At 54.8% G+C, this 23,449-nt stretch overlaps 1 protein-coding gene across 2 annotated transcripts; it reads right to left on the bottom strand.

Moving 5' to 3' along the window:
- Positions 1 to 17,988: 17,988 nt before the first annotated feature.
- MRM1 (mitochondrial rRNA methyltransferase 1) lies at positions 17,989 to 22,951 on the bottom strand. Of its 2 annotated transcripts, XM_070478613.1 has the most exons (6): positions 22,306 to 22,951; positions 22,011 to 22,104; positions 19,454 to 19,512; positions 18,990 to 19,122; positions 18,772 to 18,891; positions 18,227 to 18,313 (listed from the first exon to the last, which is right to left on the bottom strand). In XM_070478613.1, exons 1-5 carry the CDS (start codon positions 22,869 to 22,871, stop codon positions 18,790 to 18,792), a joined length of 954 nt encoding a protein of 317 aa, XP_070334714.1. In that variant the 5' UTR covers positions 22,872 to 22,951; the 3' UTR covers positions 18,227 to 18,313; positions 18,772 to 18,789. The 2 variants fall into 2 exon arrangements, with proteins under 2 accessions (XP_020731579.2, XP_070334714.1); XM_020875920.2 differs by lacking the exon at positions 19,454 to 19,512 and having other exon boundaries at positions 17,989 to 18,313; positions 22,306 to 22,950.
- Between the last annotated feature and the right edge of the window lie 498 nt (positions 22,952 to 23,449).

The following is a 23,449-nucleotide window of genomic DNA, read 5'->3' as shown; positions in this document are numbered from 1 at the left end:
CACAATTATTTTATTTGCCAAAAGGTAATTATCCTAAGTGAGGTCAGCGGCTGGCCCGAGTTGCCATGGCAACAGAACCCGATCACTTCCAGCAGCAGCAAGGGCTGGAGGCTCCTGAGGAACAAGCCCCCCAGGCCTCTCTTCTCTCCCCCAGAGAAGGGCTGGACTACACCTGCGGGTGTCTGCGTTCCCCCTCCCAGCCCCAAGTGGAAGACCAAGAGTCCTTGGGAAAACACCCCAGCCCAGGTTCACAGGGGGTCCATCTTACGGGAGAGGGACCTTGGCATCCGTCATCCCTTTTCACCCCATAATAACCCTGCCATGAAGTGACTGAGAACCGCCTGACCATTTCACAGACCACTGTGGCTCAGAGGGGTTAGTGACCTGTCCACAGGCACACAGAACTTGGAGGTTTCGGGGCCGGAGCCTGAAGCACCACTCGCAGTTGCCCCAGAGCCCGGGGCTGTGAGATTGACAGGGAGGGACCAGACCGGGATCTTGAATCACCACGAAACTGGTGTGGAGGAAAAGTTGCTAACTTAAAATCAGAGATGCCTGGGTTTGAGTCCCAGTCCCCGCCTCGCAGGCCACATTACCCACAGCAAATGTGCTCTGAGCCTCCATTTACCCAAAGCATTCTGCATCTGTGACTGGTCAGACTCTGCAAGTTCAAGCAATGACCAAGACGTGTTTCTCCATCTGTAAAATGGGCCAATAAAGGCCTGTCCTGGGGACCCAGGCAAACTTGCCCCAGTGGACACAAATGTAAGACAAGTTCCGTTGTTCTGGTTGTTTAGTCATTAAGTCAGGTTAGCGACTCTTTACAACCCCGTGGATGGTGGCCCACCAGGCTCCTGTCCATGAGGTTCTCCAGGCCAGAATACAGGAGTTGGCATTTCCTTTTCCAGGGGATCTTCCCAACCCAGGGATCAAATCCGAGTCTCCTGCTTAGCAGGCAGATTCTTTACCACTGAGCTGCCGATTGACACCTAGTTTATTTTCATCCAAATCTCAAAGTGTTAACTCTGCAGAGAAGAGTTAACGCCAACTGTGAGCGGTGCTTCCGGCTCTGGCCCGAAACCTCCAAGTTCTGTGTGTCTGCGGACAGGTCACTAACCCCTCTGAGCCACAGTGGTCTGTGAAATGGTCAGGCGATGCACCCTGACCCCAAATCCTCCAGCCTTGAAGTCCAGGAGACAACACAGCAGAGGCAGGTCCGAGGCCAGGTACAGCCAGGCTGTTGGGGGTCCCCTTGGCTTGTGCCCATAAGGCGAAGAGGAACTAAAGAGCCTCTTGATGAAGGTAAAAGGAGAGGGTGAAAAAGCTGGCTTAAAACTCAACATTCAAAAAACTAAGATCATGGCATCTGGTCCCATCAGTTCATGGCAAATAGATGGGGAAACAATGGAAACAGTGACAAGCTTTATTTTCTCGGGTTCCAAGATCACTGCAGCTGTTGAGTGCAGCCATGAAATTAAAAGATACTCACTCCTTGGAAGAAAAGCTATAACAAACCTAGACAGTGTATTAAAAAGCAGAGACATCACTTTGCCAACAAAGGTCTGTGTAGTCAAAGCCATGTTTTTTCCAGTAGTCATGTACAGATGTGAGAGTTGGACCATAAAGAAGGCTGAGCACTGAAGAATTGATGCTTTTGAACTGTGGTGTTGGAGAAGACTCTTGAGAGTCCCTTGAACTGCAAGGAGATCAAACCAGTCAATCCTAAAGGAAATCAGTCCTGAATACTCATTGGAAGGACTGATGCTGAAGCTGAAGCTCCAATACTTTGGCCACCTGACACAAAGAGCCGACTCATTGGAAAAGATTCTGCTGCTGGGAAAGATTGAGGGCAGGAAGAGAAGGGGACGAAATGGTTGGATGGCATCACCAACTCAATGACATGAGTTTGAGCAAGCTCTGGGAGATGCTGAGGGACAGGGAAGCCTGGCATGCTGCAGTCCACGGGGTCACAAAGAGTCGGATGCAACTGAGCAACTGAACAACAACCACATAGCATCTACTGTGCCCTGGTAGAGAAGTGTGACACAGGTACAAGAAAGTGAAAGTGTTAGACGCTCAGTCGTGTCCAGACTCTTTGACACCCCATGGACTACAGGCTGCCAGGCTCCTCTGACCGTGGAATTTTAAAGGCAAGAATACTGGAGGGGGTAGCCATTCCCTTCTCCAGGGGATCTTCCCGACCTAGGGATCACTTCCAGGTCTCCCGCATTACAGACAGAATCTCTGCTGTCTGAACCACCAAGGGACAACTGCAACCAGGAGGAATTCGGATGGGGTGGCGGAGGGGCTGACGGGTTCTCAGGGAGCACCTGGGCAGGCTTTGTGGGGAGAGGGGCAGTGAGACTTGAGCTGCTCTCCTAGGAGGTGGACTTGGGGATGAGATCAGGAGGGAAGACATTTCTGGCAGTGGAAACTACCCCCAATAAAAGCCTTCAAAGTGTCAGGTGCAGCAGGGGTTTGGGGGGAAGAGGGTTTGAGTAGGGATTGAGAGCAGAGTGAAGATCTTCAAGGGACCCAGGAGGATGTAGGAGCCAGATTGGGGCAGACTGTGGATAGCTTTGACCTTGAGGCTAAGAAATCTGCACTTTATCTTGGAGGCAACAGGAGCCATTGAAGTTTTCTGAGCTGGGACAGGAAAGATCTGATTTGCACTTTAGGATTACCCTTTGGAGAGGGAGTGGAGGTTTAAAAAGGCTATCGGAGGACTTCCCTGGTGATCCCATGGTTAAGAATCCACCTGCCAATGCAGGGGACATGGGCTTGATCCTGGTCCAGGAAGATTCCACATGCCATGGAGCAGCTAAGCCCATGCTCCACAACAAAAGAAGCCACCACAATGAGCCCCTGCTTGTCCCAACTAGAGAAAGCCCAGTGCAGCCATAAATAAACAATTTTTATGGGAGCCACCTCCCTCCATCAACAAAAGGAACAGCTCATGGCCTGACTGGAGACCTTTTGTTGTTGTTCAGTCGCTAAGTTGGATCCAATTCTTTGCAACCTGACGAACTGCGGTACCGCAGGCTCCCCTGTCCTTTACCATCTCCTGGAGTTTGCTCAGATTCATGCCCATTGAGTCAGTGATGCTATCTGACCATCTCATCCTCGGCTGCATTCTTCTCCTTTTGCCTTCAGTCTTCCCCAGCATCAGGGTCTTTTCCAATGAGTTAGCTCTTTGCATCAGGTGGCCAAAGTATTGGAGCTTCAGCCTCAGTCCTTCCAATGACTATTCAGGGCTGATTTCCTTTAGGATTGACTGGTTTGATCTCTTTGCAATCCAAAGGACTCTCAAGAGTCTTCTCCAGCACCACAATTCAAAGGGATCAATTCTTGTAAGGAGACCTTACAAGCCCTTTTTTAACCACTGCACACAGGCCTCAAGCTGTGTGGGTTCCCAGCCTGAAGACAGGCGCTGGGGACAGTGAAACTCCAGGCGCTGGAGTTCCCGCACTGGCCTCCTCAGACAGGGCCCCAACATTGCCTGGGGAAGTGTGTAAGTCCCCCGAAAGGTGAAGGGGCAGGGGATCAGAAGGGGGCCGGGAGGGAGCCCCTTTCCTGAGGGTCAGCTTAGTCCTCACCCTTTACCCCAGGTCCTGGTGACCATGGGGGTAAGTGCCCTGAAACAATTATCTCTGTTCCAAAGCAGGACACCAAGGCCTGAGGTGGTTAGGAACAGCCCAGGAACCCCAGGGCCAGGATACAAGCCCAGGTGGGTCTGACCTCAAAGCTCCTCAGACCACAAGCAGGAAGAGAAACTGAGACATCAAGGAAGCAAACCTCTCTCCCCCGGGAAGGAGGACCACTCTGGCCCAGACACCAAGGGGAGGCATCCTGGAGGCCCCGTCCCCCTGCCCCTGCCGTCTCTCCACCAGCCCCATCAGGGTCCCAGCCTCCCAGGACACATGCGCACACACACTCATGCTTCAAGTTCTTAATGCATGAAAGACGTTCACAGAGAACATCACAGTTCACCCAACTTCCCAGTTTAGATTCACCAACCTCATCTGAGGATGCCAACTAGAGTCCCTGGGCTGTGCCAGGTGACGTTAAGTAAAGGCAGGAGAAGCAGAGGGGGTACCCAGGATGGGGTCCACGCCCCACCAGCCCTGAGGCACCACCCCAGGGTCGGGGGGACATGGCAGACAGGAGAAGTTCTGAGGGAGGGGTGGGCCCCTGAACGCGGACAAGGACAGCAGGTTAGAGGGGACCACCTGGGCAGGAGACAGAGGCAGGGCGCGAGGCAGAGAGGAAGCAGACGGTTCTGGTTCACAGCTGAGCCTTCAGTGACGCCCAGGCTGCTGGCCACACACCAGCCCAGTAATAGTGCCAGTTCAGGCCTGAACTTGAATCAATGCATCTGAGGCTTGGCCGCAATCAGCTACAAGGAAGATTAGCAAAGACCAGGGAGGGAAAGCGGGGGGGGGGGTGCCTGGCCAAGGAATGATGTGCATGGAATCTATCTTGGGGGGGAAAGGGGGTTCAGCACCCCTTCCCATAAGATATAGAGCGGGAAGTGGAGGTAGGAGGCAGACTGAGTTATGTCAGTTTTGGAGGGCACAGATCTGACCCACTGAGGCTGAGTCAGACCCTAAAACTCTGCCTCCAATACGTCTCTTCCTCAACCTCAACAAGCTCAAGTGAGACACCGAGAAGAACTTTCCAACCCCAGTGAGACCCCAGAATGCCTGAGAGCTCGAGCTGTTCATGCCATCCTTGGCAGGGGAGGGCAGTCTCAGCAGGGCATCTCTGGTGCCCCCATGGTCCCCTTCAGGCCAGGTTTCACCCGGAATGACCGAATGGGCTACATTCCTGCCCCACAAATGCCCTGGAGACAGAGTGGAAAGTAGGAGGCTACAAATGGAATCAGCTGCCCAGCATAACGTATTAGCATCTAGGCGAGATTAATCAAGCCCAGAAACCTCGAGCAGACCCCTAATTAGTTGCTGCTGATAACTATATTTGTCATGCTCTCCAATTATTCCACTGTAAATTTCAGAGTTTAATTGCACCTTGTTCTTCATTGAAGTGTCACTGTTTGCACATGCTCCCCTAATTCTTTAGCAAATTTGACAAAATTCAGCATTAAATATAGATTATCTTTAGATTTCCATAATTAACACAACCAAACTGTCTCAGGCCTAAATATTTCTCCCAGCACCATAAATCTAGCCTGTCCCCGGAACCCAGAGAGCTGCTCCCAGCTCCCCCGGCAGAGGCCGCAGTGAGAACACGCACGCACATCCTGTGCTTCAGAGAGGGCACGCATCCAGGGACCGGCCCTCCCCCGAACGTGCGGGAGACCCCACTGGGGCTGCTTGCCGGGGCGTCTCAGCCCTGTCCCAGGGCTTAGAAGGCCAGTCCAGCATCCTGGCTGACCTCCGTCCCTGGCAGGTGGTGATTTTGTGTGTTAGTCGCTCAGTCGTGTCCTACTTGTTGCAACCCCATGGACTGTAGCCCACCAGGCTTCTCTCTCCCTGGGATTCTCTAGGCAAGAATACTAGAGTGGGTTGCCATTTCCTCTTCTAGGGGATCTTCCCAACCCAGGGATCGAACCCAGGTCTCCCACATTGTAAGTAGATTCTTTAATGTCTGAACCACCAGAGAAGCCCCCTGCAGCCAGGCCATAAGCCACTCCACACCATGAAAGCCAAAGGGCCCATGTGACCTCTATCCGCATTAAGGCAGTCCTGGATTCTGCTAGGAAGGTGGCTCTGCTGGACAGGAACGCTCTGTGTGCCCACCTTCTCTCTGGCGTCCTCACTGACCAACCTTCTCTCCAGACTCACCAGGCGCACATGCGGTCGTTGTTCAGCCGCTAAGTCATGTCCGGCCCTTTACAGCCCCATGGGCTGCAGCTCACCAGGCCCCTCTGTCCTTCACTGTCCCCCAGAGTTTGCTCAGGGGAATGCATGTCCATTCCACTCTAAACATACTCACCTGGGGCTCTTAGTTCAGACCAGAGGGGAGGGAGGAATTCACACCCACACTCAGGCTGCAAATCTTTTCCACCAGTTCCCCCAAAACCCAATTTTTTGTTGGGAAACAACAAAACCAGCAAGGTGTCCCATTTCCAAGATGACAACAGGACAACAGGGATAGACGGGAGAGGACAGGGATGCCTATGCCCCCTCCAGAGCCCTCCCAGTCCATGGCCCCTGGGAACGGATCCATTGGTTTATCCCAAGCAGGGCTTCCCAGGTGGCACTAGTGGTAAAGAACCTGCCTACCAATGCAGGAGATGGAAGAGATGTGGGTTCAATCCCTGGATCAGGAAGATCCCCTGGAGGAGGACATGGCAACCCACTCCAGTATTCTTGCCGGGAGAATCCCATGGACAGAGGAGCCTGGCAGGCTACAGTCCATAGGGTCACACAGAGTCAGACATGACTGAAGTGACTTAGCACGCACATGCACACACCCCAAGTCAAGTCTGGCTGGTCCATGGGTAGTAGAACATCCAGAGTTCAACTTCCTGCCAAGCCCCATCCCCCATACTACAGTCATGCAAGCGTGCACACACACACACACACAGATGTGCACACAGATACAGAGACAAATGGACTCAGATACACAGAGACACACCATCAACACCCAGGGACACACACATAGACACATAGTCACACACTGACATGCAAAGACAGACATACACAAACAGAAACACACCCACTCCTCTGCCCAAACCTGGAAGGTGGGGTCAGCCAGATAGGAGAATACTGACTCCCCAGAAACCAGGGGCGTATCTAGAATCTTGCTGCACTGAAGGGCCACTGGGCTAGGGGCTCCAGAAGACAGCTCCCCAGCCCTCATTCTCTTAAGAAGCCTCAGAGTATACTCGCTGCAAATTTGGAGGAAAATCCATGACCTTTAATGAGATTTGAGTTTTTGCCCCAGTGAGGGGTGCTGAGCTGGGAGTGATGTGGGAGCTCTCTGGGTGCAGCGTGCTAGGAGGTGGGGACAGACACAGCTTACAGGGCAGGGAGGGACTGGGCAATCAGTAGCGGGGAGGCTCCAGGGCCAGCAGCCTCTGGGACAGGCCAAGATAGAGGACCAACAGATAGATCAGGTTGCCACCCACCCCATCCTGCTGGGCTGAGAGGGCCCCTGAGCCAAATCAGGTGTCTGCCTGGGCCAGGCTGCATTCTGGATCCGGGACTCTGGACTCCCGACCTCAGAAGGAAGGGCGGGGGGCTGCTGAGGTCCACCTAGATCAGAGGGGCTGCTCATGGCCAAGAAGAACAGGAAGCAGCAACAGAGGGTGGGGGTTGTACAGCCCACTCAAGGTCATTGGCTTTGGAGGGTGATGAGGGGCAGTTACTGAGCAGCTGCCTGGCTCCAAGCACCTGTTCTCATCATTCTGCAGAAAACCCTGCAAGAGACACAATGGCCCCCTTGCTCGGATGAGGAGAGTGAGGATCAGAGAAGTTGAAGAAATTGCTCACAGCCGCCCAGATGGCAAGTGCCCGAGGCAGCACCTGAACCAAGGTCTGCCAGGCCCTGAAGTCTGTGTTTCCCCCATTCTGCTGGCAAGCAGCACCTCGCAGGCCATGAAGCTGCCACATCTTCACCTGTCTTCTCTTCCAGATACTTGGGCCATCTGGGTCAGAGCTTGGGTTCAGGATCCAGGGTGACTGACAGGAACTCAGGGGATCTTCTCCACAACTCAACCCCAAATTACAAGATGTCCCCCAGGCACAAAAGAGAGGACATTTGTCAGCTGAAATCCTGTCTAACCTACTCCACCCCACTGGCTGAAGTTTGAGTTCCCTCCTCCCCTACTGAATAACAAAAAGGATCAGAAGCCATCATCCCAATCTTAATCTCATGTGCCTGAAGCCCCTGGCAATATCCTGCCTGAGTGGTCATCTGAGTGCTTGCATTCCTCCAGTGACAGGGAGCTCACTACCTACAAAGTACCACCCTCCCCCATTCACTCTTTGGAATCCTGTTAAGACTGAGCTGCTATCTGACTCCCTGGGCCTTCCACTGGGCCTATCCTGCCCTCTGGATTATCAGTCAGCCCATGAAAAGCTCTTCTGTAATTGGAATACCATGCTCTGCCCCTGCCAGAAGGCATCTGGCCCTTCTCGCTGTTTTCACAGCACAGAACGCTCAGAGGGCTCACTCCTTCCCTTTCTCTGGCTCTTTGCGTACAGGTCATCTTTTTTTTTTTTCAGGTCATCTTTTCAAGGGGGCCAGTCTCTGACCACACTATTCAAAGTGGTGCCTCTCCCAGACTGCACGCGCACCCGCCTCTTCCTGCTCCACTTCTTGCGTAACACACTATATAATTTTACTTACTGATTTTTGCTGACTCCTACACTGCTGTATCCCCGGCTGACCCATACTAGATGCTCAATAAATACTTGTCCAATGACAGCACAAGCTAAGCCTCGGCAGTCTGTCCCCAGAGGACCTCTGCCATGCCCTCTACTCCCATCTGAGTGGCAGGGCCATGCATCTGGACAGACTCCCACTCCCAGGTCCCGGCAGGAGAGGCCAGAGCCCCGGGCCTTGCAGCTCCGGGCTCCTCAACTGCCTCCCCATCAGCCTGGGCACCGATCCTGTCCATCAATACTGGCCTCCAGCAGCCGCACTTGGATGCCCACCCCAATCGATAACCGGCGGCTGCCATCGATCAGCCCCACGGGGTGGAGCCAGAGGAGAGGCAAAGAGAGGGACATCCCGTGTGTGGAGACGCAGCCCGGAGAGAGAACAGCAGCAGGGCCCCCCGGTGACAGCAGACAGGATGGAGAACATGGGGACACAGAGGCAGAGCGGAGGAGGAGAGGAGGCGAGAGAATCCCCCTTGAAGACCTAGCTCATGCCACGGGCATCTGCTTCCAAGCCCCAGCACACCCCCAGGAGAAAGCCAGTCTCAGTTCAGGTCAGTCGCTCAGTCGCGTCCAGCTCTTTGCGACCCCATGGACTGCAGCACACCAGGCCTCCCTGTCCATCACTAACTCCTGGAGTTTGCTCAAACTCATGTCCATTGAGTCGGTGATGCCATCCAACCATCTCATCCTCTGTCGTCCCCTTCTCCTCCCGCCTTCAATCTTTCCCAGCATCGGGGTCTTTTCCAATAAGTCAGCCCTTCGCATCAGGTGGCCAAAGTATTGGAGTTTCAGCTTCAACATCAGTCCTTTCAATGAATATTCAAAGCCAGTTTGGGCACCATCTCACTTTTCTGATGTGTACCATTTTTAAAATCATTGTTGGATTTGTTACAATATTGCTTCTGTTCTGTGTTGGTTTTTGTGGCCACGAGTCATGTGGATCTTAGCCCCCCCTGTCAGGAATCGAACCCGCGCCCCCTGCCTCGGAAGGCGAGGCCCTAGCCATTGGACCACTAGGGAAGTCCCGTGGGCACCATTTCACAGGGAGAAAACTAAGGGAGAGGCTCAGAAACTCAGCCCAGGTCCGAGGCTCTGGATGCCAGAGCAGGGGAAGGATTTACACCCAAGTCTGGGCTTCTCTAGGAGACAAGCCACCCACTGCAGCCCACCCCCAGCCTAACACCCACAGCTGAGTGGGGAGCCGGTGGAAGTGCCCCTGCACAGGGGTGCCCCACTGTGAGCTTGTCGGGGTAGTCGGGGAGAGGCGGAGTGGGGAGACAGGGTGGGACGCTGCATGGGCGGAGGGGCTTGGTGTTGGGGGTGGGGAGGGTGGCAGCGTGACCCTGCAGCTTGGCCTCCCCGGCGGCAGCCTCCGAGGGGATGCTTGGGCTGCAGGTCCTCTCCTGCCCACCCTGGTTCCCCGCCCTCTCCTCTTCCTTCCTTCCTACATCCTTCTGACTGCCCCACCATGACCTTGGGCAAGTTCTTCAACCCCTCCGTGCCCGTTTGCTATCTAAAACAAAGGTAGCAACGGTGGCCGCCCCAAAAGCATCGAAAGGATCCAAGGAGACGAGGCACATAAAACTGCTAGCGCACGGCACGTACATAATAAACATTAGTACTATCACCACCGTCATCATCATTATCATTCCCATCATCAACATCATCGCCCTGCTGCCAGCTTCCGGGTCCCATACCCACCATGGTGAGGGTGGGGTGTGTGTGTTGGTCTCAGGGCTCCGATTTAAGCAAGATCCAGCCCCATGGCTAGTACCCCCATCAAGGGGAGGGGCTTCCATGCCGGGACTGGGTGCCGATGGATCTCAGGGAGGCGAAGGGCTGAGGGCTTCTGCAGAGCGTCCCTTCAGCCTTCCATGAGCTCCTTTGTTTCAGAGAATCGAGAGCAGCTGTGGCTGGGAGATTATTTGCATCTTGTCTCCTCTGAAAAGTGGAGGGTCAGGGCCAGCTGGAAACATGCTGAGAGATTTGCCCCCCACAACCCACCCCACCGAAAAGCAGGAGGCAATTAGTCTCCGACCTCAGGACCTATTTGCTTGTTCACTCATGGGTTATAAACTAGCCCCGTCTCCCGGTAAGTACCTGGCCCTGTGTGGGGGGCCTAGGAAGCTATTAATAATTCCTGCCCCAAAGACTCAAGGATGGGGTGGTCCTTCCTGGGGGTGGGGGGTGCTTAGGGTCTTCAGAGGACTCTGGGGGCCGAGAGACTGGGGAAGGGCCTTAAGGCTGCTAGCAAGGAGGCAAGCCCCCCCACCCCCACCCCGTTACTGCCTCCCTTGTTTGCTGACTTCTCATTTTCTTCTTTCTGAAGCAAACTGTTGAGCCCACTGACATGTTTTTGAGTTGACAGACAAACCACAAAAGGTACCACTTTCCATACTCTCCCTTCTGACATCCACAAGCCTCAGCAAAAAGCAGGGCATCAGAGTGGGGCCGGGAGGGTGAGGTGGCAGGAGAAAGCAGAAGGGGTCAAGTTCAGCTAGACTGCCTGATTGTTGGGGGGGGGGGAGCGGAGAGGGGCTCGGGCCCAGCCCCCACTCCAACCCAGCCCCTCCTCCCCCGGGGCCACCGCAGCTGGTGAAGAGCGGCCTCAGAAATGGACCATTGTGAGTGAGAGGGCAGTGGGGGGCGAAGGACAGGCATTTCCATAAGAAGCCTTCTTGGAGTGTAGTGGAGAGGAACCTTGTTTAGAAGCAGCCTTCCCAGAGCCCGAGGAATAAATCTCCTGGTCCCAGTTCATTGACCAGCCCCACTCCCTCTCCCAGTCTGCGGACGGAGCTGGAACAATTCATCGGGGCAAAGCTCATGCCCTCTCCTGCTTCCTTGAAACTGACACGTCCTTGGGACTCTGGCTCCCCGACCCCCCAGCTGGCTAAACCAAGTCCTGGGGTGTAGAGTGATTGTTCTGAGAGCAGTTGTCACTCCCTGTAAAATCACAACAGCCGCCCATTGTGGAGAGCTGACCGATTCAGCAGGCCATGGGCTTCCAGGCTGTGGGCATCGTGTCCCCATTTTACAGAATTGGATAGATGTCCTGGAGGAAAGCGATTTGCCTTTGGTCATCAAGCTAGGAAGTGGTGGGTCAGGATGAGAACCCAGGACCACGCTGTGTTCATACAGTCACAGAGATCCAAAAGGAAGGAAGAAGTGGCTGGGCTGGGTGGGACGCTCTGGGGAGGAGAGGCTGGCTGGGGAGCAAGGGGCAGCTTCAGGTGCTAGACCCCCTGACCAGGCCCCCAGGAGACTGGCAGGGGGCACAGACAGCCTCCGGGCCAGCGGCCGCCACTCTCCCACATAAAACCCTGTCCACAGGGATCTGAGCACAGACCTAGCAGCGTGAAGCAGCGAGCTCTGGGCTGGGGAGGAGGCCCTTGGAAGTTTCCGGAGCACCTCCCCCAGCAGGATGAGCTGAAGACCACCAGGGAGGTGTTAATGAAACAGAGAAGCTGCGAACAGACCCAGGAGGGATTCCAATCTGACACCTCCACCCCAGCCCCCGCCAGTAATGAGCTGGGACCTGCCCTTCTCCCCAGAGGGGCGCAGGGGTGGGGCAGCAGGAGGAGACTCCCCAAACATCCTGGAGCTCAGAGACCTCCTTTCCTATCATCATCATCATCACCATTATCATTACTTCTGCTGCCCTGAAAGTGTTTACATTTATTGAGCACCTACTGTGTCCCCGGAACCATGCTGAGTCCTTTTTATACATCCCATCGTTAATGCCCACAACGACCCCTATGATAGGTACTGTTCCTATCTCCACTTCACAGATGAAGAAACTGAGATTAAATCAGGTTAAGGGATGGGCCTGAGGCTGACCCAGTATTTGGACCCAGGACTGTCTGACTCAGAAGTGTGTGTGTGTGTGTGTGTGTGTGTGTTAATAATCATTTATTTGGCTGAGTGGGGTCTTAGCTGCTGCCCATGGGATCTCTGCAGGTCTGCGGGCAGTGGACAAGTTCTCTAGTTGTGGCACGTGGACTCCAGAGCACACAGGCTCAGCAGTCGTGGGCAATGCCTTAGCTGCCCAGCAGCATGTGGTGGCTCAGTGATAAAAGAACCCGCCTGCCAGTAGGAGACTTGCAGGAGACTTGGTCGACCCCTGGGTTGGAAAGATCCCCTGGAGAGGGAAATGGCAACCCACTCCAGTATTCTTCCCTGGGAAATCCCATGGACAGAGGAGCCTAGCGGGCTACAGTCCATGTGGTTGCACAGAGTCAGACATGACTGAGAGACTTAACAACAAAACAAAACAAAGTGGGATATTAGTCCCCTGACCAGGGATGGAACCCACGTCCCCCGCATTAGAAGGCAGATCCTTAACCACTGGACCACCAGGCAAGCCCCCTAGAAGTGTGCTCCTGATGCTTTAGCTACTTTGCCTGTGAGAGGACCCAGGCAGTCCTCAGCAGGGTTGGAAATGCCCCGTCTGGGGAGAGGCCTCAGGGCGCCGGGGCCCGGCCCACCCCTCCAGGAAGGGAGGCGTGTGTGCCTCAGGGCCAGCGCTGGGCTGGTGATTGAAAGCAACACCGCATGTCCCGTGAGTTCCAGAACTGGGGGGAACAGAGAGCAAGGCCCCAGCCCCGCAGCCTCTGGGCTCCCTGCGCTCACTCTCACGGGGCCTCTGCTCTACCCGAGTGCAGTGAGGACTGGGCCCAGGGCTCTGGAAAGATCTCCAGCTCTGCTCGCTGCCTGGGGCAGGGGATGGAAGACGGGTTGGGTGGGGAGGCCTGAAGTGGTGGGCTACGTGGGGTGGGTGGGCGGCGGTGCTCAGAAGACCCCTGCCTCCTGGCCCCGGAGTGGGGCGCTGAGCGGCTCTGAGAGCAGGGTCCTGTGTTTGTAAACATCATTAATCAGGGATTAGCAGATGGGCATGCTAATTGCACCTGTGGAAGTCAGAGACCTCAGGGTTGATTACATTTACAAACTGTGGGGCTCCCTGGCGCCCACCCTCCCTGTAGTAGGGGGGCTCTAGTTGAGGATCCCAGCCTGGGGGAGGGAACTGGCAATTTAGCCTTCTGCAGGAAAAAAAAAAAAAAAGATGCCAGCCCTGGAGGGGGCGGGGTGCTATGGGAACCCCAACCTCCTAGGAAAGTGATTTCAGCCCCGCCTCTCCCAGCTCCCTCTGTTCTCCCTGGTAAACCATTGTGTGTTGCAGCTAAAAGGGGTCCTAGAGCCTCTGGGGAAGTTGAGGCCAGGGTGGTGGGAGGGCAGGGCCATGTCCTGACCTCTAGGTTGGCCCCCCATATCGGCTGAGAGAGCATCTCGAAGTCCAAGGACACAGGGCCGGGGGCTTTACGGGCACGATCCCCCCCACGTGGACACTGTTGCAGTGCCTACTCACAGACGGGGAAAGCCAAGGCTTGGCACGACCACCAAGTGTCAGAGGACACTTGAGGACACGACCACCAAGTGTCAGAGCTGGAACTCACAGCGCACACGGCTTACAGCCAAGGTCTGGCCTCAGCCACCGCCGCGCTCTCCTCTGGCCGCCCCCTGACCCTGCTGCCCTTCCTACCCACGGCCGCAGCCGCCCCAGATCCCGGTGTTTCACCACACCAGCTGAGCTGAGCAGCCTCCATGTACCTGGCACCTGAGGTCACGTGCAGAGAAGCAGGCCTCATCCTCGGCCTCGGGTGCGTTTTCTTCATTTGGAGAGTGTATGGGTTGCAAGACACTACCACGTATCTGTATGTCCTGGGCAGGTAGTTACAGCTGCAATTCCCTCTGGTTCAAGTGAACCTGTCCTCCCGAGGCCAGCCAGCCTGCTGCCTGGAGGGATGAAGCAGGAAGGAGCCACCTGGGCCTGGCTGTTTCCCCAGGGAGTGGCCCTGGGGGTGACCCAGACCCCTGGGACTCAGAAAGCTGACGGACAGCAGACTCAAGGTTAGAGAGGGGTCCGGACACCACAGAGGGGTCGGTGGGCAGGAGAGGGCTCTGGACCCCAAGAACACCCACCCCGACTTCTAGGCTCCATGCTAGCTTTAGTTCTGGAGAGCACAGCTCAACTCTGTACCCCAGTATGGGGGGGAGCACCAGGACACCTCAACCTGTTTCCACCAGATCGATTAGTCTGGGATCTCCAGAGAAGGAGAACCTCTCTCTCTCTCTCTCTCTCTCTCTCTCTCTATATATATATATATATATATATATATATATATATTTGACTTCCCAGGGGTACAGTGGTAAAGAATCTGCCAATGCAGGAGATATAAGATGCAGGTTTGATCTCTGGGTGAGGAAGATCCCCTGGAGAAGGAAATGACTACTCACTCCAGTATCCTTGCCTGAAAAATCCCATGGACAGAGGAGTCTGGTGGGCTAGTCCACGGGGTTGCAAAGAGTCAGACATGACCAAGCATGCATGCATGTTTGTGCACACACACACACATATGCATACCCACATATACACACACACTATATATGTTATAAGGAGTTGGGTCATGTGATTACAGAGGCTGATAAGCCCCAAGTTCTGCAGGGTAGGGCTGGAAACCCCAGGAGAGCTGATGACATTTTAACCATCTAAGGGCCAGCAGGCCTGAGACCTAGGAAGAGGCCATGTTTCACTTCCAAAAGGCAGGCAGAATATTCTCACTTGGGGAAGAGTCAGCCTTTCTGTTCTACTGGGGTCCTCAATGGATTGGACAAGGCCCACCACATAGGCGAGTGCCATCTGCTTTACTCAGCCCAGCAATGCTAATCTCATCCAAAAATACCCTCAGAACCACCCGGGATAATGTTTGGCCAAGTATCTGGGTGCCTTCGGGTTGACAAGCCCACTCGGGTTAACACATTGACCTGAACCCTCACATCCAGGTTTGAATTATGCTGTGCCAGTCCTGGGCACACAGTCGTGTAGTTTACACAACACTTTTTAATCTTTACAACTTCCCTGTTGGGGAGAGGGTAGCTGGAGCAGGTGTAGATGGCACTATCCCCATTGTACACATGAGGAGACCGAGACACCGCCCAGGGAGGAAGCCAGAGTCAGGGCTGGATCCAGAATCTTCTGAAGAACCTTGGGGACAGGTAAAAGCTTGCTTGGCCCAAACTTTCAGATATGCACTCAAAAGCATGGGTATGAACGGTATGGAAGCAGTTGGACAGATGAGGTAGTTTGACAGCCAGTGATTCTCCAACTGGCTGTATACTGGCCATCAGCTGGATAGTTCTTTTAAAAAATGCTGGTGTCTGGCTTCTTCCCAAGAGATGCTGATTCAGTGAGCCTGGTACCTCTGCATACCTGGACCATTCAACTAACCCTCCCATTCCCTGACCCCATGATGCTAAGGCATAGCCACAGTCAAAAACCACGTGAGGGGGACCACCCTGGTGGGCAGAGGTTAAGACTCAGCACTTCCACTACAGCAGGCATGGGCTTGATCCCTGGTAGGGGAACTAAGATCTCACTTACCTTGTGGCACAGCCAGAAAAAAATAAGAAAAACAAAAACACACTGGCCTCTTCGCCGAGAGTGCAGAGGTGATGCGGGAGGTGGTGTCATACACCCGAGATGGATGGAGGTCACATCTGTGTGGCAGTCAGGGGACAGCGCTCAGGGGAAACCTGTGTGGTGGAGATCTATGGAGTGTATGAAGGAGGGGTTCCTCCTCCTTTTTGAGAGGAAAAGCTCTGACTTTAAAGCCATCTTTGTCCCTTTTATTTATAATTTACTTTTTAATTGGAGGATTCCCTAGTGGTTCAGACGACAGTCTGCCTGCAATGCAGAGACCCGGGTTCAATCCCTGGTCAGGAAAATCCCCTGGAGCAGGACACGGCCACCCACTCCAGGATCCTTGCCGGAAAACCCCACGGGGACAATGTCGTGTTGTTTCCTGCCGTTCAACAACCCAAATCAGCTGGAATTATACTATTTAAAAAAAATTTTTTTTTTTTGGCTGTACCAGGTCTTAGCTTCAGCACATGGGATCTTTAGGCGTGGCACCTGGGATCTAGTTCTGTGACTAGGGATCAAACCCAGGCCCTCTGCCTTGGGAGCACAGCCTTAAGTACTGGATCGCCAGGGAAGTCCCATCTTTGGCCTTTTTTAAAATTGAAGTTCAGTGTCTTTCTAAATTGGCATCACCATTAGAATTCAAGATGAATCCATCCCACAGAGAACAGGGCAGTACTACTTACCAAGCACCTACAACCTGTAAGGCCCCGAGTTCCTCTCCCCCCATCTCCCCTCCCCGCCACCCAGGGAGGCAGGAATACCCCCGCCCACTGAGGAGCAGGCCGGTGAGGAACTGGCTGAGGTCACAGCATCAGGACCACGCTCCCAGGCAGCACAGCTCAAGGGCTGATTCCATCCCCCTGAAGATGTTTTCGGCTGTCACAACTCAGGGGGGAGAGGGTGCTTACCGTCACCTTGTAGGCAGAGGCCAGAGATGCTGCTAAACACCCTACAATGTACAGGACAGGCCTTCACAAGTTACCCAGCCCAGAACATCAGTAGAAACAATGGTTCCTGGCCTGGGCTGAGACCCACCTGGGGGAGCTTTAAATATTCGATGTTCGGAATTTCCCTGGTGTCTCAGTGGTAAAGAATCCACCTGCCAATGCAGAGGACGAGGGTTCGATCCCTGATCCGGGAAGACCCCACATGCCATGGGGCAACTAAGTCCATTCATCGCATCTGAGCCTGTGCTCAGAGCCGGGAGCTGCAGCCACTGAGCGCTTGTACAACCACTGAAGCCCGGGCAGGGCAGCTAGATTAGCCTCTGCTCTCCCCAACCAAAGAGCCCGAGCAGCAAAGACCCAGCACGGCCAAAAAAGAAAACAGACAGATAGTCCTTTAAAAAAAGTTGGATGTTCATGCCGCACGCTGACCAAGTCCATCAGGCTGAGAGGGGTGTCAGCTGCTTCTCAAAGCTTGCCACATGGTTCCAGTGAGCAGCCAAGACTGCTCTAAGCTACTTATCCTAGTGGCCTCTGCTCCACTCATGGGAGCCTGGAAGAGGAGGACCGAATCTATCTGGGTTGTACAATAAACGGCAGATCTGCAAGGTCCTCACCACCTCCCAGAATCAAAGGCCAGAACTCTGGTTCAGCAGGTCCTTCCATGGAGGCCGACTAACTGGTGACTCACCCATGGCGGGTGCTGGAGGGCCAGTGAGTTGGTAGGTATTTGCTAATCTTTCCCCTGCCTCTCTGGGGTGGGTCACAGCCAGGAACCACCCCGGGTGGCTGCGAAAGCTTCCCAAAGAGACTGGACCAAAGAGCAAGGCTGCCACCTAGTGGAGGAACCAGAAAGAAGGGGTGCCTGCCGGTTATCAAGTGATGTCTTACTGGATCCTCAAAACAGCCCTGGGGGAGAGGCGCAGACGAGGGCCATGAGACACAGAGAGATGAAGCCGTGTGCTCACAGGGTTTGAGCCTGGATTTGCACCTATCTGGCTCACAGGAGTGCCCCGGGCTTCCTTCTGCCTTCTCACACCCGTCCAAGAGGAAGAGGACCCTGGATGGGGTTGCCTGATTCCCTTCTGACGTCCAAAATGCCCTCTCACTTCCAGTTGGGACCTGGGAAGAAAGAGACCCTCGGTCCCAGCGCAGCATAGAAATGAACAGGCTGCCCTCTCCAACCGCGAGTCCAAAAAAAAATGGGAAACTGAACTTCCTGTGGTCTCTACCACAAAGCCCCTGGCTCCCCAGGACAGCGGTTTATAAACAGAGGCCTGATGCACACTCATAAGAAGACAAGAGACTCCAGCACATTAGAGGGTGTGGGTGCAGAGGCTCCCTGGCAGACACCGTGGACAGTCCCGGTTAGCCCCCGTCTTGTCTCTTCTCTTCTGATCCTGAGGACAGTCCTGGGTGCCGAGCCACGCTGGCTGCTTCAGATGCGGCCGAGGGGTGCTGGGGGTCTTGGGGAAGTTGCTCTCTGTCTCCTTCCACTGGGAACCCCTTCCTCTGGCTGCAAATGGAGTGAAGAAGGATTCCTGCACAGACAGACAGATGGAAAAGAGGAGGGACCATGGGCCAGGCCCTTCCTCACTTCATCCTCAAGAGGCTGGAGGGGACTCCCCTGGTGGTCCAGTGGTTAAGAAGCTGCCTGCCAATGCAGGGGACATGGGTTCCATCCCTGGTTTGGGAAGATTCCACATGCTCTGCAGGGCAACAAAGTCCATACACCACGCACACAAACGAGAAGCCACTGCAATGAGAAGCCTGCAACTAGAGAGTGGCCCCTGCTCACCTTTACCAGAGAAAGCCCTTGGGCAGCAATGATGACCCAGAGCAGTCAAAAGTAATTAATTTTTTAAAAGGTGTAGACATTTTCCTCATTTGGCACATATAAGCAATTCAGACAGAAAAATTGAGAAAGGTATCTAGGGTGAATTGAAGCAGCTATATGCGTGTGATCAGAGGGAGAGAAGGAAGGGGAGAGGAAACTCACCTGCGGCCACGGAGACGTTTAAGGACTCGAGTCCAGGAGGCAGCTGCCGGCCGGGCAGGATGGTGAGGAGAAGCTGGCAGGAGGCCTGCACTTCCCGGGAAAGACCAGAGCCCTCGTTCCCTGCAGAGCAGGGGGCCGGAGGGTTACAGAGGCCCCAGCTGGGCAGGAAGGCACTCAGGAAGCTTGCATCTCGGCAAACAGCAGGGACATCTACCTACCCAGCACGAGGAGGGTCGGCCGGTCCCATAAGAACTCCAAGCAGCTAGTGATGGGGATCTTGGAGGACGGGGTGATCTCAGGCCCCGGGCAGCCCACCGTGCCAGCCACGAGCCAGCCCTGCCGGGCTCTGGCCTGAAAGGTGGGGAGGAGAAATCAGTCCTTCAGTGGAGCACTGGCCGGGAGGAGCCCGGCCTTGCCCATCTAGTCATTCCCTCGTTGAGCCGCTGGATTCAGTCAGTAGTGATCAAGCACCTAGAGTGGACAGGCTCTGTGCTCGGCACTGGGGATAAGGTGATGAACCAAAGAGGCCCAAACCCCAGCCTCACAGTAGGGTGATCAGGGAAGCCTCACTGAAGTGTAGACCTGCGGGAGGTGAGGGGAGGGAGCACCACATAAACACCTGGGGGAGGAGATACTCTAGGCAGAGATCAGCAACTGCAAAGGCCAAGAGGTGGGTGCTTACCAGGCAAGTGTGACGAACAGAGAACAGCCAAGTGGCCAGTGGGAAGGGAGCCGCTGAGACTGGAAAGGAAAAAAGAGGCCACGGGAGGTAGGACCTCAAAGGCAACTGGAAGGCCTTTGGCTTTCACTCTGAGAGAGACAAAACCTTTGAAGGGTTTTGGGTGGAGAAGCTGTGACATGGTCTGACTTACGTCTCTACAGAATCACTCTGTCTATGTTGAGAGCAGAAACAAGCAGACCAGTTAGGTTTCTGCAGTGACACAGGCAGAGATGCTGGTGGCTTGGACCACAGTGGTAACAGTGGAGATGGTCAGAAATGGTCAGAATGTGGAAATAAGGTCAAGGTAAAAATGAAAGGAGGTGCCTTAACAATATCCATTTATTTTAAATCCTTTTCTAATCTCTGGGGCAAACCTGAACTACCTGTACCTTTGTCGTCAGCTGCATGTGCAGGACTGGACAATCACATCCTTGTAAGACAGGTGGGATGTGGGGAGAGAGAGCAGGAAGAACCAAGGAGGATGCCAAGGCCTCAATAACTGAAGGCAGGGGGAGCTGCCATCAGCAGAGCTGGCTAAATCTGCAAAAGGAACAGGACCATTTGGAAATCTTGTTTGAAACGCCCATTAGATAGAAAAACGAGCTGTTGAGTAGGCAACTAGATATGTGAATCTGAGGTTCAGGAGCAAAATCCAGAAGGATATGTATTTGGGAGGCATTCGTATCTAAACGGCAATTTAAAACCATCAGATTGCATGTGACAAACAAGAAATGAGTATGTACAGAAGAGGGACCCAAGGACTGAGGAGCCCTGGGGGATGGTCAGGGAAACTGCTAAGTAAAGGGCAATACTGCCCCCTTGTGTCCAGCAAGGGAGGCGCAGCGGGAGACAAATGCCGCTGGACCAGGGATTTTGCTAAGGTTGCACAGAGCCAGGCACGACTGAAGCGACTTAGCAGCGGCGGCAGCAGCCCCTTCCTTCGTAAACATCAAAGTGGGTTTTTTTGGTGGTGATGATGTTGCTGGTGGTAGTGGCTTGAGGGGTTTGTTTTGTTTCTTCGTGGTGGGAGGGACCAGGGGAAAAGGATAGATCAGTCCTTGTCCAAAGAGCCTTTCAAACTGCTTCCCTACAGGAGGAAGCAGGACACACTGGTTTCTCACGAGTGAACATTTATTGAAGACCTACTTACTAGATGGGCTTCCCTGGCAGCTCAGATGGTAAAGAACCTGCCTGCAAAGCAGGAACCCTGGGTTTGATCCCCTGGGTTGAGAAGATCCCCTGGAGAAAGGAATGGCTACCCACTCCATTATTCTTGCCTGAAGAATTCCAGGGACAGAGGAGCCTGGTGGGCTACAGTCCATGGGGTCCCAAAGAGTTGGACATACTGAGCAACCAACATTTTACTTACTAGGCAGTGAACTGAAAGTCACTCAGTCATGTCGACTCTTTGCGACTCCATGGACCCATAGTCCATGGAATTCTCCAGGACAGAATACTGGAATGGGTAGCCTATCCCTTCTTCAGCGGATCTTCCCGACCCAGGAATTGAACCGAGGTCTCCTGCATTGCAGGCAGATTCTGTACCAACTAGCTCTCAGGAAGCCCTAGCCAGTGAAGCACTGAGTAACCTGCATGAGGAGCAACAGGTGTGCCTCTGAAAGGAGTGCAGTGAGTCCCTAACATCAGATTCTGCTCCAGGTACGCTTTTTAGAACTCCAGATCCTTCTCTCCTCAAAGCGATTTAGATGGCTGGATGAATCACAGGCTGGAATCAAGACTGCCAGGAGAAATATCATCAACCTCAGATATGCAGATGATACCACTCTAATGGCAGAAACTAAGAGGAACTAAAGAGCTTCTTGAGGAGGGTGAAAGAGTGAAAAAGCTGGCTTAAGACTCAACATTCAAAAAACCAAGATCATGGCATCTGGGCTCATTACATCCTGACAAATAGAAGGGGGAAAAGTGGAAACAGTGACAGGTTTTATTTTGGAGGCTCCAAAATCACTGCAAATGTTGACTTTAACTATGAAATTAAAAGATGCTTGCTCCTTGGAAGAAAAGCTATGACCAACCTAGACAGCGTATTAAAAAGCAGAGACATCACTTTGCCAACAAAGGTCCATATAGCCAAAGCTACAGTTTTTCCAGTAGTCATGTATGGATGTGAGAGTTGGACCATAAAGAAGGCTGAGCTCCGAAAACTTAATGCCTTCAAATTGTGGGGCTGGAGAAGACTCTTGAGAGTCCCTTGGACTGCAAGGAGATCAAACCAGTCCATCCCAAAGGAAACCAATCCTAAATATTCACTGGAAGGACTAATGCTGAAGCTCCAATGGCCACAATACTTTGGACAGGGAAGCCTGGCGTGCTGCAGTCCGTGAGGTCGCAGAGTGGTCAAGACTTAGTGACTAAACAAACAAGGAAGGGATACCAACACACCCCCCACCCCCTCCCTTTCCTCCCTCAGCTGCTGGCCGGGAGGCCCTTGGAGAGACTGAGCTTGGCTCATTTCTTCTCCTTTACTGACACACCCCCGCTTCCCCCTCGCCATTACCTGTAAAAAACCGGCCAGGTCATCAGTGGAGAACACGTCCATCACCTCCATAGCCCCGGCGCTGGCCTTGCTGACTACTGGAGTGAGCGGGCAGCTGCAAGGTTTCCCCATGCCACCATATGAAGCCGGGTAACCTCAGGCCCGGTGCTGTGCCCTCCCCCATACCCCACGAGTTAGGGGGTAAGAATTCTGGCGTCGGGGAGGCCTGGTTGAGGGACCACCCAAGGGTCAAGGTGCTTAGGAACTCGGCTGTGCCTCCAGATGGGGACGCACGGGGAATAAGGGGCGTCCGTGCCTGTTTCTCCGGCTGGTGATGACCTTATCCACTCCGAGGAAGTGAGCGGAGCGCAGCACGGCCCCAAGATTCCGGGGATCCTGCAGCCCCTCTAGGACGAGCCACAGCTGCTGGGGGTCGTCTCCTGGTCGGGCCTTCTCGGCCTCGGCCTCGGCCCAGGGCCGGGGCCTCAGGGGGCTCACTTCCATGCAGACGCCCTGGTGAACCTGGTGGCGGCACAGGACGTCCAACTCCCGCCGCCGGGGCCGCAACACCGGGATGGTCCGCGCCTCGGCCGCGCGCAGCAGCTCAGCCCGCTGCCCCTCCAGCCCGGACCTGCCGGCCTGGATTAGGAGCCGGGCGACACGGCGGCGGGCGGCCCGCAGCGCCAGGAGGCACGGGGACAGGCCAAACAGAAGCTCCAGGCCCCCGGCCGGCCGCGGCACCGACCCCAGGTCATCCAGGAGCAGGCGGCCGAGCTCCTCCCCGCCTGGCCGCGCCCCGCGCCGCGTCGCTTGGGAGAAAGGACGCGTGAAGTGGCCGCAGCAGCGCCAGGTCGCGGCCCCGGCGGCCGGGGCCAGCGCCATGGTCGATGCCCGGGCTGCGTCCCCAGGGGCAGTCACTCTCGCCGGCGCCGTCCCCCACGTGAGCCGCTCCGCTTCCGCGTCCCGACGCCCCGCCCCCGCCCGGGAGCCGCAAGGCGCATGTGCGGCGGCCAGGCCGTCTCTACAGCGCCCCCTTCAGGGCAGGCAGAGCGACCACCATCCACCGCCGAGGCGCCGGGGCGAGGGGGTGCTCGCCGCTGAACTGACCCGACGGCAGGCCGGGCGGCGTCGTGCACCGTCCAAGGCCCCGGGAGACTGGAGGACCTTTCAGCCCGGCGCCAGCAAAGGACACTTAAAGGCGATGTGTTGGGTTTCCTCTCCAACCTGGCTGGGCGTGGTGACGCCCTCCGCCACAGGGTGCTGGCAGTATTCCTCCGGAGCTGCTTCTGCATCCAACCTCTCCGCGACACCTCCACTGCCTGTCAAACCTTAGCACCGGTCAGCAGAAACCCCACCGATGACTTCCGATCCCATGGCCCTGATTCTCTGAGTGACAGGTCTGGCCTACTGACAAACCAGCTGATGCTCTAGGCCCCACAGGTTAAGGGCCAGACTCCTTG

This window comes from Odocoileus virginianus, chromosome 17 (genome assembly GCF_023699985.2).
Source record: "Odocoileus virginianus isolate 20LAN1187 ecotype Illinois chromosome 17, Ovbor_1.2, whole genome shotgun sequence".
Taxonomy (NCBI): domain Eukaryota; kingdom Metazoa; phylum Chordata; class Mammalia; order Artiodactyla; family Cervidae; genus Odocoileus; species Odocoileus virginianus.
Note: the sequence above shows the minus strand (reverse complement) of the source record. Positions and strands in the feature narration are given on the sequence as shown.